The sequence below is a fragment of the Leptodactylus fuscus genome, chromosome 7, assembly GCF_031893055.1.
Source record: "Leptodactylus fuscus isolate aLepFus1 chromosome 7, aLepFus1.hap2, whole genome shotgun sequence".
NCBI classification, from domain to species: domain Eukaryota; kingdom Metazoa; phylum Chordata; class Amphibia; order Anura; family Leptodactylidae; genus Leptodactylus; species Leptodactylus fuscus.
In genome coordinates, this window is record NC_134271.1 from 19,572,627 (window position 1) to 19,586,783 (window position 14,157).

Here is a 14,157-nt window from a genome sequence, read left to right on the forward strand (position 1 = left end):
CGCCTTCTTCTTGGCACTCTTGCAGTTTTTGGCAGAACTCAGCAGGGAGGTTGTTCCCACTTCCATGTTGGCGAAATGTGAGTGTAGGTTTGCTCCAATCCTTGGTAGACAGACTGGATGCTGCTGAGATCAGGCTATATCTGTGTGGGCCATATCATCACTTCCAGGACTCCTCCTCCTCCAAAGGCCAAAGGTTGCACCAAATATTGATGGGATTTACATTTCTCTTTTCTTCATTCACAAAAATAAACAGTTAACCCTTCTATTTCTGGAAGCCTTCTTCCCCAAGCCTGCCTAAGTCTTTCGCTCATCGCTGTATCTTTATGTGCAGACATCAGGATCCCCTTCAAGTCCCTGGTTGGCCAATTGTGAACAAGCTGTCATCCCTTCTGCCAATTTCCTTCACGCTGGGATCACTTCAGGCGTGTTCGCGCTCTCCTGCCTCGCCGCCATTCACCATTTGCTCACATTTGGGATGTTTGTGTTCTCAATCAGAATGTTTGTGTCAAAACAAGAGGAAGTAATTACAGGACACATCTCAAGGCAGCGGCAGCCGACATTGTTCTCCGCAGATAACTCCTGCTTCCTGCGGACGCTCTGGTGACTTGTTTGATGGAAAGCCCTGGCTAGATGTGGCAGCGGCTGCCAGCGTTAACATCTCACATTGTGGAGGAAACCCCTGTCATAGGGCGCCCTGCGATGAATACCCAAGCTTGGATTCCCCGTTTTCTCTTACACATGGGTGATTCGGTACAGCTCTCACCCCATTAAAGAGGACCCGTCATCTCGTCTGACTGCAGAGTTACTTTTCTTCGAACTGTGCATTGCGCTGTTCCTCCGTTATTGTTCTTGAACAAATTGACAACTGGATGATACCAGTTGGAGGTGTATACATACACACTGTGACATTATCCAAGCAGACTGTGCAAGGACACACCCCTTTAACAACTGAAATGGTAACTCCTATCTATTAAAGGGATTCTATCATTGGGAAAACTTGTTTTTAACTAAGCATATATTTGCATAGCCTTTAGAAAGGCTATTCCACACATACCTTTTATTTGTTAATCCTCTCAGCCATTTTTGAATTAACCCACTTTTATTGATATGCTAATTAGGCAGCAACGAGCACTGGAAGTTCAGTGAGCATTGTCTGCTATGTGTACCCAGGGGGAGGTAAGAGCAGGGAGGAGGCTGCTGCTGATGATGATGATGAAAAAACTACTTGCCTGGTCGTCAGACCTTTGAGAATGATCAGCTTCTGTGAGAGTCCAGGAAGTCACCCCTTTTTTTGGTAACCTCCTGGAACCTCTGGGAGAGATGGCTTAAATGTCAGATAACTTCAATCCTAGCATTGAGGGGTGTTGGTTATAAAGGGCCCCTACTTTTCCTTCATCTTTTTACAAATTAAAAAAATATTTCTTTACCCCAGAAAAATATTAGCTCAAAGGACTAGAAAAGTATTCAGTACATTAAAGGGGATGTCCAAAAGTTTGAAAATTAAAGTGGTTTTCCGGGACTAAATTAATGATAATCCTATGTTTAGGATGTTTAGGATATGTCAACAATAGTAGATCAGTGGGCCCAACATGCATCATCTGCCTGAGGTGGCGGCAGCAGCACTCCAGTGTAACATCATGTTCACACGACAAGTGAATGGGATTGGCCTGCAATACCATGCCCATCCACTGAAAAAAACAGTCTGTAGTCTTATATGAGACATGCGCAGCCACCAAAAATCAATCTAGTGTAACAATAAATAAATGACAGGGTGGAGGGGCCCACCACCAGCACCAGACACTTAAAAAAGTTCTCTTTTTGCCATCACCGTGCTCTCTTAGTGGCTCTTGCGTAGTATAATGCTCCCCAATGGCCCAACACATACTATAATGCTCCCTTAGTGTCCCTCACACAGTATAATGCTCCCCAGTGTGGCTCAGACAATTTGTCACAATCCCATTGTCCCCCATTGTCTAATTCATATTCGTCAGCACTCTGATCAACATTCCCCAGTGGCTAACAGACAATTATTTGCACTCCACTTTGCCTCCTAGACCCCCTGTCATGCCCCCCAGTGACCCTGAGACCCTGAATTATGTTCCCCAGTCACCCCACAATGTAGTTGTGCTATATACATTTTTGTTTTTTATTAAAGGTCCAAAGCTCCATTCCCCCAAAGCTCAGCCCTCTCCCCCGTAGATCTCCTCCTGTGGTTTCCAGCTCAATGCAGTAGGCCTGCACCAAGCCGCGGACATTAACAACAGATGCTTGAATGGTGGAGCAGAAAGCTAAAAGCGTCACCTGAATGCCAAAGATAAAGTTGAAAGATGAGTTGCCATCTACCCACCGGAGTGTCGCGGCGTCCCTAGTTGATTTCCATGGCACACCTGTATATACCTTGGTAGGGAATCGCTGCTCTAGATCCATATCATTATTCTCTGCTACATTGTATTCCCAGAAGTCTTTTTTATAAATTACACTTATATTGGGTCAGGAAAATGCAGAATTCTGGATAATTTGTATCAGATTGTAACGGGAAAAAGAAGCAAAAAGACTCCAGTGTTATAAATAGGACTTGGTGGTCCAGGTGACTGTCCACCGCACCCAGGGCCTTCAGATCACAAAGTGGACAAAACCACTGATTTCTACCTGTTTGGTCAATTCTTAATTCTGTTTTGTCTCTTAGACAATGATGGTACCCGGCTGCAAAGCGCTACCTGTGTATGAGCTCCCACAATGCACTGCGCGTACAGGAAACAAAGAGAATTCAGGATGTAGCTTTGATTGTCACCGGAGGAGAAACATTCTATCTCAGAATTGGTGAAGTAACATTCTCTGTAACTATGGGCTATAAAACTTTCCTCGAATATATCAGTAATAAAGGCTGAAAGCTTCAGAATTCTTCAGACGAGACATACATATGTATCAGGCCGAGAGGAAGGAGATGCTGAAGGACCGGCCACCGCGCCTGCCAACATCTCCACAGAGCCACATCTCATTCTTACTACATGTGACATTGCTTCTGAAGGGAAATGTTTGCATCTCCGATGTCCTCGGTCCCATGGCCTGACAGGTGTTGACAGGCTTCACGGGAGCGGCTCCTGTTACAGCAGCTAATGTATTTTATGTAGTGCTCGGTCTGCTCTCCTCCTGAAAATGAGGACAGACACGCGGGGACACATCACAAGTCCCAGAAATACCTCTCATGGAGGAAATTCTGCCCAAAGGATCACAATAAAAGCACCGCAACATACGTCAGTCTGTCCCAGATATTGTGACTAGTGCTAGAAGATAACAAGTTTATGGGATTTCCCGCTTTTAAAGGGGCTTTTCAGGTCCAAATCAATTTTTCATACCAATAACCTATCAACAGGATACTTCACAACCTTTCCAAACACATCTATAGGACACCTCTTGACTTTTTCTGTTTGCCGAATGACATGCAGTATATTGAGCACAGCTCTGGAGTATAATACAGAATAATTAATGTAATGTATGTACACAGTGACTTCACCAGCAGAATAGTGAGCGCAGCTCTGGAGTATAATACAGGATGTAACTCAGGATCAGTACAGGATAAGTAATGTAATGTATGTACACAGTGACTGCACCAGCAGAATAGTGAGCGCAGCTCTGGAGTATAATACAGGATGTAACTCAGGATCAGTACAGGATAAGTAACGTAATGTATGTACACAGTGACTGTACCAGCAGAATAGTGAGCGCAGCTCTGGAGTATAATACAGGATGTAACTCAGGATCAGTACAGGATAAGTAATGTAATGTATGTACACAGTGACTGCACTAGCAGAATAGTGAGCGCAGCTCTGGAGTATAATACAGGATGTAACTCAGGATCAGTACAGGATAAGTAATGTAATGTATGTACACAGTGACTGTACCAGCAGAATAGTGAGTGCAGCACTGGTGTATAATTCAGGATGTAACTCAGGATCAGTACAGGATAAGTAATGTAATGTATGTACAAAGTGACTGTACCAGCAGAATAGTGAGCGCAGCTCTGGAGTATAATACAGGATGTAACTCAGGATCAGTAAAGGATAAGTAATGTAATGTATGTACACAGTGACTGCACTAGCAGAATAGTGAGCTCAGCTCTGGAGTATAATACAGGATGTAACTCAGGATCAGTACAGGATAAGTAATGTAATGTATGTACACAGTGACTGCACTAGCAGAATAGTGAGCTCAGCTCTGGAGTATAATACAGGATGTAACTCAGGATCAGTACAGGATAAGTAATGTAATGTATGTACACAGTGACTGCACTAGCAGAATAGTGAGCTCAGCTCTGGAGTATAATACAGGATGTAACCCAGGATCAGTACAGGATAAGTAATGTAATGTATATACACAGTGACTGCACCAGCAGAATAGTGAGTGCAGCTCTGGAGTATAATACAGGATGTAACTCAGGATCAGTACAGGATAAGTAATGTAATGTATGTACACAGTGACTGTACCAGCAGAATAGTGAGTGCAGCTCTGGAGGATAATACAGGATGTAACTCAGGATCAGTACAGGATAAGTAATGTAATGTATGTACACAGTGACTGTACCAGCAGAATCGTGAGCGCAGCTCTGGAGTATAATACAGGATGTAACTCAGGATAAGTACAGGATAAGTAATGTAATGTATATATTTATAGTGACTTGACTTTTTATGTAGATATACTATATATAAACCTTATGGTCGTACTGACAGGTGGATGTACAGTATAATTTGAGTGCAGTTCCTGACGGCTTTAATGATGTCTTCTTCTCTTAGTAGATATCACACCTTGCTTCCTTAATATATGGCAATGTGTTTTAATTAGGATCCTGGAAGTAATGATTCACAGAGGTGACATTTCGGCTTTGCGTTACTTTCTGTACATTAGATCCTGGCCTGCTATGATTAATATATCTGATGAATTCTTGCAGATAATAACAGGTTGTAGATGACCCGTGGCAATAATTCAGCCATTAAATATCATGTGTATAGCAGGGAGCCCAGATATATGAAAACGCTGTACTCACGTAATATGTTATACCTGCACTTATGTGTGGCCATTATGGAGAAGCTGGTAGACCCCACCAAAAGTCAGAACATTCAGGAAGCAAACCCTATGTGGAACCTCCATGAACAGAATTAATAATGGCCGCCTAAGTCTTGAGTTTCTGAAGAATATAGAATTTGTAAAATAATCACCTCTATTTTCTGCAAACATCGAGATCCAGTATCTAAGTAACCTCAGTCTAGTGATGTCTGCTGTAAACTGTAGTGGGCACATCAAGGCTCCTGCTGCCCCTTCACCATGGTCAAAGTGAACCCATGCAAGGACCTTGTAGTCACATTGTCAGCAAACAAGGAAGATTGGCGAAGACTAACAGACAGCTAGTTCTCCTATTCTAAGAAGAGAGGGTACGTATATATATATATATATATATATATATATATATATATATATATATATAGTATATATCTATTGTATACATCTTTACTTGTCTGGGACATATTGCAGAGCTCCATCAGAAACTTTTTAACACATATGTGGGCCCAGTGCAAAGGCTCTGCACATGAGCATTGTCCTTTATCTTCTGATGTCTTCATAGTCACAGATTATGATTTTAGACATTTTTGGAAAAAAAAAATTTGACTTGCAGATCTTTTCTGATTGAAGTTGTTTACTTTTCATTTTCTTCTCCATCTAGTTCAGATTTACATGACACCTTCCAGTTATGACTAATTTTTGCTAAGTTTACTGTCCAGATTTCTTTGGGTCTTTGCATTTAGACACATCATTATCCCCCATCCAAACTTCTTATCATACCGACCCTTTAACAGCACCATCCAGCTGTCTCTGCCAGTGTCCATATAAGTATATTTAAGCCCCATAATGTATACTGCAAAACGTTTGTGCTCTTTACAGTAATAGTCCTTTCCTTTGCTTCCCTCAAACGGACAGTGTTCCATTTATTCAGTAATAGTGGCCCCTTAGTGTTTACAGTCCATAAAAGTGCCCACCCTTATTTCCATACATAGTAATAGGGCCCCCTTAGTACCCACCTGTGTGTCCCCTTAGTGTCTCCCATGCTATAAAAGTGCCCCTTTAGTGCACTCCCACATTGATAGTGCCCCTTACACGGAGGAGATAGGATATTGAATTGAAAATCCATCACATTAAATATCCCGTCTAGCTCAAGGTGGTCGTGTTAAGTAGATGGAGATCCACTGTCCAGACTTCACCTTGATATCTCTTATCTATTGGCGGTTACATAGTTGCAGGTTACGGGGCTGAATGACATTGTTGCCTTGTATCCATATCCAGATGCCTGAAAGCTTGTGTTTTTCACATCAACTAAATTAGTGCAAGGCAGGCATTGTGACAGCACCGCATCCGCGACGTACCCTGCGTGCCGCAGATAGCCTAGGCCTGGATTGTACTAAATGGATATCAGTTGTTGAACATGAAGCTTCCTGGAGTCCTGTCATTTATTAGAGCCCTACTGTTTGGATGGCGCGGCGGGTCCCAGGTGGCGTTCTGCTAAGCTTAGATAACAGCTGTGTTTCTATAAATGATCTATTTGCATTGCAGATGTTCTGCCGCGTTCAGCCGCTGCCAGTCAGTATAGAGAGCGCCGCACGCCTCTGTCTATCACAGACATGGGGGGTTCTGCCTCTGTTTTTTTTTTTAAAGAGAAACAAAGCACCTTTTGTCAAACACTTGTCTGCCATATGGAGTCAGCGGTGGAACTTAAAAAATTCTGGATCTTTTTTTTTTTTTTTTGCCTAAAAGGGATTACATATTTGGTTGTTTAGCGTGTACCCATTGGCTGCATTATAGAAGTCATATTTGTTTTTAGCGTGATAAATAAATGGAAGGGGGAAGGGCGACACGAGGAAGGAGCAGCGGGAATAATTCTGCCGCCATGTGTAATTGGCTCTTTTTGGGTCTTCAGTTTGTGTTCTGCTGATTTTGCAGCTACGTCCATCCTGGGAATGTTTGCTGCGAAATCTATTAACGTGACCGAGTGTTCACTATTGTGCACTTAAATGTGTCATTATGTCAAACATATATTTTTAAAGAATTTTTTTTTTAATCGTTTATATTTAAAGGGACATTTAAACACATTTTTTTCTGGTTGACACGTAGGAATGGCCTTAAGAAAGGCTGTTCGTTTCTTACCTTTAGATGTCTTCTCTGGGCTGCCATTCGATTGAAATCCCGGTTTTCTTCTGTATGCAAATGAGTTCTCTCAAACAGCGTTGGGGGCGTCCCCAATGCTGCAAGAGAACTCTCCAGCTCCGCCTCCATCTTCTTCAGGAATGGAGTCTTGACCAGTCTTCTTCTGGGGGTTGACATCAAACTTCCAGCATGCCCGCCGGCCACAAGAAAATGGCCGCTTACACAGTATTGTAAGCGGCCATTTTCTTGTGGCCGGCGAGCATGCGCGGTCAGCTTTGTCCTAGGCCCGAGGCCTAGAAGTTTGAAGCCAACCCCTGGAAGAAGACGCGTCAAGACACCGTTCCTGAAGAAGATGGAGGCGGTGCTAGAGAGTTCTCTCGCAGCATTGGGAACACCCCCAGTGCTGTTTAAGTGCTGGGGACCGCCCCCAGTGCTGTGAGAGAACTCCTTTGCATACCGGCGAAAACTGGGATTTCAAGCGAACAGTGGCCCAGAGAAGACATCTAAAGGTAGGAGACGAACAGCCTTTCTTAAGGCTATTCCTACGTGTCAACCAGAATAAAATGTGTTTAAATGATAGGATCCCTTTAAAAATAACTAAATCCTGCAATTTTCACTCTGGCCACTAAAGACTAGAGTTTGCCAATTCTGTATGGGTTTTCTTTGCAGCAATCACCTCATTTATATCACATTCAAGATTACAATAAACGTTAACACCACTGACCCATCATTCCACCCAATGCTGACAATACATGAGTGTAACCGGGCAGACGGTGCGTTTGATTTATGAGCCAGCGTGTCGTTGCAAGGGATATGGAGACTAGTGTTTTATAATGTGTTTCTGAGGATTATGGGCACTGTTATTACTGCATGGCTATTATTTTAAGCACTGCATGGCGGTATTTTTAATGACATGTATTATATTGTGATTTAGACGGTATATAGCACTATTATTATACGTAACGTATTGTTTGCCCATTGTATGCAATGTTTGGTACTATACTATAATTTGTTTGTCCCTCTATGTGGTTGGTAAAGGGTATACCTACTGGAAAGTGCTCTCTCCGTGTAGTATTACTCCTATTATTATTATTATTATTATTATTATTATTATTGTTCTTCTCATCATATGATCCCGAATCTCCTCCGTCCAATGTAATTTTGTAATCTAAATGAGAAGATAATTCCAGTTTTCCTTTGCAGGGACCTCACTTTGGCATTAAATGCAATTTTACCCCATATTTAAAAAAAAAAAATGACACAATTACAAAAAATTGAAACTGCCTTTACTCTTTGTGTTTCCTTATTCTGATTCCACATAAAAGGCGACTTCAGACGGTAATAAGCCTTTATTCCTCCCTAACAATGTAACAATTCACAGAATACTTTGTGTTCTTTGCTTTATGAATCAGTCACAAGGAAACAAAGGAGCAAAATAAAAAGTTCATGAAAAGTGACAGCAAACTTATTCATTGTGAGGCTTCTAGGTAACCTGTAACCGAGGAAGCAACGTAGAGGTCGCCAGGATTAAGGAGGGGGCCACATGTAGTGCGAGGGGGATTTTATTAGTATTGTTGTAAGACAGATGAAAGGGGTTAAGAAACAGCTGGTTTTTGTTTTTGTTTTTTTCCGAAACAGCACCACACCTGTTCACAGGCTGTGCATGGTACTGCGACTCGCCGCATGCACTTCAGTGGAGATGAGTTGTAATACCAGACACAACCTATGGACGGGTGTGGCACTGTTTCTGAACAAATCTATCCAACGCTGGCACCACCACAGATCACCTAATATTGGGAGCTACGTTTCCTGCAACTAGCACAGAGGCAGACAGTTCTGTACATTGTGTGATGGCCACGGCGATGACCTGGGCACAGCTGTCATACCGTATGTCAAGAGGGACCAGGGAATACCAAAAGGGACCCAGTAATCATCAAAAAGGGACTGTAGGGGTGAATGAAGTATTACACATCTCCCATAGAACTTAATGCACTGATCGTGCAAGGCCTGGGTGTGTTGGGTCCTCCAGAGAGATTTCTAACCAGACAGAATCTAATGGAAAAAAATGTGTGAGATGTCTCATGTGGTCTTAAGGGGCTGTAAGTCTCCTAGGAAAATAAGTATAAGCCCCCCCCCCCCCCCAACATATAAATTCACTCACCCTCTTTCCCTATATTATATGTAAAAAGAAACATGAACACGTTAAGTATCACTGTATTAACTATAGAGGGAAAATAATAAAAAATCCACCTTATCATCTGCGTATCTACTCCCCCCAGGTCACAGAGCGAGCTTAGAAAGCTGACCCATGGTCCATCTCAAGGAGACAGGAGGTCACAAACTATTTGAGGCTAAGGGCTCGTTCACATCTGCGCCCGGTCTCTGTTATACAGTTTCGGGCAGGAAACGGAAACCTGCAGGCATTTTTCAAGCCCATTCAAATGAATGGGTTTGAAAAGTGTCCGGCCGCGAGCGCCGGTGAGCGTTTTATGCCCTCCGCGGCGAAACCAGGACACAGAGTCGGACATGCAGGACTTTATGTTCGGTTTTAAAAAAACGGTTTGCCGCAGAGAGCACAAAATGCTCACCGGCGCTTACGGCCGGACACCGTCTGTCTGCAGAAGACGGAAACCTGAGAACGGAGACCGGACACTGCGTTAGTGGCAAAAGTTGGAATTGCAAGCTTTTTAGATTTTCGCCTGGCTTTCCCCTGCACCCACCTGACATCTCCATTACTTGTTACCCTCTAATCTGGCCCGGAAACCAAAACTTTACTTCTTCCCATAACATATTTCAATTAGATCTTCGCGATCGTTCAGTGTAAAAGAGAAATCATATCTCACCGCCAAGACGTTATGTATTAGTCGCGAAGATTCACAGTCAATAAAAGCCGCCTTGACCTAAAATAATGTCCCAATTCCAAGAAGCTTTTACTAGAGATGGAGTTTACGGAACGTAATGTTGCATTATTTAATATGTGAATAGGATACATTTATATTCAGATATAATCCATAGGAAGTGTCAGGTGTTCAGCGCGATACAATGTAACAGCTCCGGAATGTTGACAATAGATCTTCCCTGTTTTACAAGCAGCCGCAATATCCGTCTATTATCAGCCCCATCATCCATATTAACACCTTCTAATAAGCTATTTAGTCAGATAATAAATATTAATAAGGGCTGGTAAATCTAGATTTAAGGGAGGCGGGGAGGGGGGGGAGTGAAGAGCTTATGACTGAGGAATTGCACAATGTTTCCGGTGAATTGTGGGTATTTGTATACAGCGGCGTACCGCTAAAAACATCATAAATAAAGAATGGCATTATTTCCAGTGCATACACAATATCGCCAGGCAGAAAGTAAAGAAATGATGGCTCAGGGCGGGCGATAATCCTTATGGTTTCTACGAGGGCAGAATTTTGTTTCTTACCCCCACCGCTTCTTGGCTTTGCCCTTATACAGTGTGACTATAATCATTCCCTAAGGACTTGTTCATATGCAGTTTCTTAATGTGATACTTATGTGTTACTCCTTCCATCTTCAGGGGATAATAAGACTCCTTAGGGAGTGGGCACCTTTACAGGCATATGGAGACCTATGGGCAGCCCGGTGGCTCAGTGGTTAGCACTGCAGCCTTGCAGCACTGGAGTCCTAGGTTCAAATCCTGCCAAGGGCAACATCTGCAAGGAGTTTGTATGTTCTCCCCGTGTTTGCGTAGGTTTCCTCCCACACACCAAAGACATACTGATAGGGAATGTAGATTGTGAGCCCTATATGGGACAGTGATCTGTAAAGCGCTGCGGAATATGATGGCGCGATATAAGTAAGTATAATAAATAAGACTTACATGCCATTTTGTTTTTAAAGGGGTTTTCCATACATACCCACCTATTACCAGCCCAACTCACCTTACTCGCCGCACAGTAAATCTCAAGCATTGTTCCTTGTCACCAGGATAACTTATCTTGTGTTTCAACTGACCGATTTGTTTGATTTTGTCTTGTAGCTTTCTGCGAGGAGGGTTGCAGGTACGGTGGAACGTGTGTGGCCCCGAACAAATGTGTCTGTCCCCCGGGATTCACAGGAGCTCACTGCGAGAAAGGTACAGTTATTGTGATTATTTCATTGTATGCAAGGGTGTAGCTAGTGGGTGGGCCGACAAGACTTACCCCAGGAGCAGCCACCTATGGATGTAGAAGGGGTGCAGGATCAGGGTCTCGCAGAGGCTCTGCCCTCCCCCTCCCTCTCCTGCCTGTACTGCAGACCTTCTTGTCAGCTCTTGTAAATTCACTGAAGAAGCAACTTTGTTGGAAAGCAGCAGTGAGAGAGGGGGGAACAAATGTACAGAGAATCACAGAGCAGACCCCCTCTCACATCCACCTACACTGCTGTACTGGGGTGTGTCGGTAACCTGCGGGAGAAATAAGTGTGCACCACTTATGCAACTATATGTGTGTAAAATATATGGAAATATTTAAAGGTTTGTATACAGTACAGCAGTACTATTTATGTGTACAGTATAGTACTACTATGTGTACATTATTGTGGTACAGTTTTGTGCACACTATAGCAGTACTGTGGTATATGTAAATAGAAAATGGTAGTACTATTTATGTGTACAGCATAGCACCAAGTGTACAGTATACAAGTACTATATATATGGATAGAACATTAGTACTATTTATGTGTACGGTATTATGGTACAGTTGTGTACAGTATCATACTTCTATTTATGTATACCGAATAGTAGTATTATTTACAGTATGTGTGCAGTATTGTGGTACAGTTACTACCTACGGAATAGCACTACTATTTATGTGTACAAAATATTTATATGTATGGCATTGTAGTACGATTATTGTGTACAGTATAGCACTACTATGTATGTGTACAGAATAGGAATACTAATTATGTGTTCAGTACTGCGGTACATGCATTGTAGACAATATGGCAGTCAGTGGCGGATCCAGGGTTTGCGGGGCCCTGGGCAATTGACTTTGGCGGGGCCCTACTTACTGGGGGTCTCGCACTTCTAACCTGTACTTCCCAACTGTTGAAGACTAGAAAGAGGGAACAAAGTGTGCGGCGCGCGCAGCGCTGCAGCAAATTAGGCCCCGCCCACTTTTATGTTGACTCCACCCATTCTCATTCAATTTTCATGTGATTCCACACAGTATAATCCTCCTACAGTCACCCGTAAAGCTCCTGCTTTAATGCTGAGCTCAGCTGGAATCGGGACATGCCGACTGGGACCATTTTGTTAGGTCCCGGCCGCGCCGCGGGGCCCCGCTAAGCGCGGGGCCCCGGGCGGTTGCCCGTCTCGCCCGGCCCTGGATCCGCCCCTGATGGCAGTACTATTTATATGGACAATAGAACACTACTATTTATTTGTGCAGTATAACATAGTGTTTACTACTTATTTTACCATCAATCCTACTTGTAGTTCCTCTATAAATCGAAAGCTATCTTGACATTTTATTTGACATGTTTTAGGGAAAGGGGCACAAGCTTTGTTACCCCTCCCAACTATCCCAGACACGGATAGGACTGGTTGTAATACTTCTATAGACCTCATAGACTTAGACTGTATGTACTGGTACTTTATGACCTTCGGGGTAAATGCCCTTTAATCACTTAGGCCTCTATGGTTTTCGGTGGCCTGATGCTATCTGGTAACTCATGATAAGTGTTAGGATTCCAGTCACTTTGTGGAGCGGTTACTCAGCATTAGTAATCCCGCTAATTACTTTCCTTCCTCACAGCTGAAATCCCACTAATTAATTGATTGTGACAGTTCGGCCTCAAGTTTGCCGTAGGCGAGATTTAGTGAGGAGCGCTACAGTTTGGCACCAAGTTCATCATCATCTTGTACTTTAATTGAGAACAGGGGGGAAATGTGTGAAAGGATTTGGAATGTGCAGATAAGCAGCATGTTCTCGTAGAAAACACCAGAAAAATCGGCCGTCTTTCTATCCATCAAAGTCAATGGGGGCGGATATGATGGATCCATCGCCATCACTAAATTCGGCCTATGATGTTTTTGTAAGCTGCTTGGAAAACCGATTGAACCAATGTCGTCCTGCCCGTTTTTTGGTGAAAGTCATCACCCATTGGCGTCCATGTAGCAGGGCTGCTTTAGTACCCCAGTCTTAATATTTGGAGCAACTCGGACAGTCACTATGTCTGAAGCTAAAATCTACGCCAACTAGGGGCGGGCATAGAGGGTGTCCATTGTTTGTGCCAATTTTCTGGTGCAAATAATGTTACATTTGTCAGACTGTGACACAAGCGTGGCAAGTGTGACATGAATGGGAGGAAAAGTCACAATTTTGGCCCAAAATTTGGACTTTTATCCTACATTTTATTCCAAAAACTGACACAAAATGCGTGATGGATTCCCTCAAGTGATTTTAATTATACAAATAATTAAAACAAAGCATGACGGAGAGTAAAAAAAAAGAAAGTGAAAACAAAAATGACAAGAAAAACACTGACTTCAATTTTCAAACTAATGTTTTCAAAGAAATTTTTTGAGAAAATGTAGTCCCATTGACTTTAGAGTTAAAATCAGATATGACATAGGATGGGATGAAGAAAGATTTTTCTCTTTGACATAAATTATTCATTTGACTGGAATTATCACAACGTTTGTTTTTTGATGAAATTTTTAACTTTTTTCATTACAAAAATATCTTGAAAAACTACTGTAAATTGGCAAGAACATTGCCTTGTATGTAGATAGGATGACATTTACTCATTTTATATGGATTGCATCTGATTTCCAAGATTTATAAAATATGAAAGACTTACAGTATATACTCGAGTATAAGCCGACCCGAATATAAGCCGAGGGAAAACTTATTGACTCGAGTATAAGCCGAGGGGGGAAATGCAGCAGCTCCTGGAAAATTTAAAAAATTAAAATGGTCAGAGTTTTTGGGTGCAGTAGTTGCTGGGAAAGGGGAG

General features: G+C 42.6%; 1 protein-coding gene across 2 annotated transcripts in view; it reads left to right on the plus strand.

Moving 5' to 3' along the window:
• The window catches only part of NELL1 (neural EGFL like 1), a 455,411-nt gene that overhangs the window by 338,352 nt on the left and 102,902 nt on the right, over nucleotides 1-14,157 (plus strand). For both annotated transcript variants that reach the window (XM_075281293.1, XM_075281294.1), the window contains exon 15: nucleotides 11,198-11,293. In XM_075281293.1, the coding sequence (XP_075137394.1) occupies nucleotides 11,198-11,293 (96 nt within the window). The remainder of the gene's footprint in view (nucleotides 1-11,197; nucleotides 11,294-14,157) is intronic.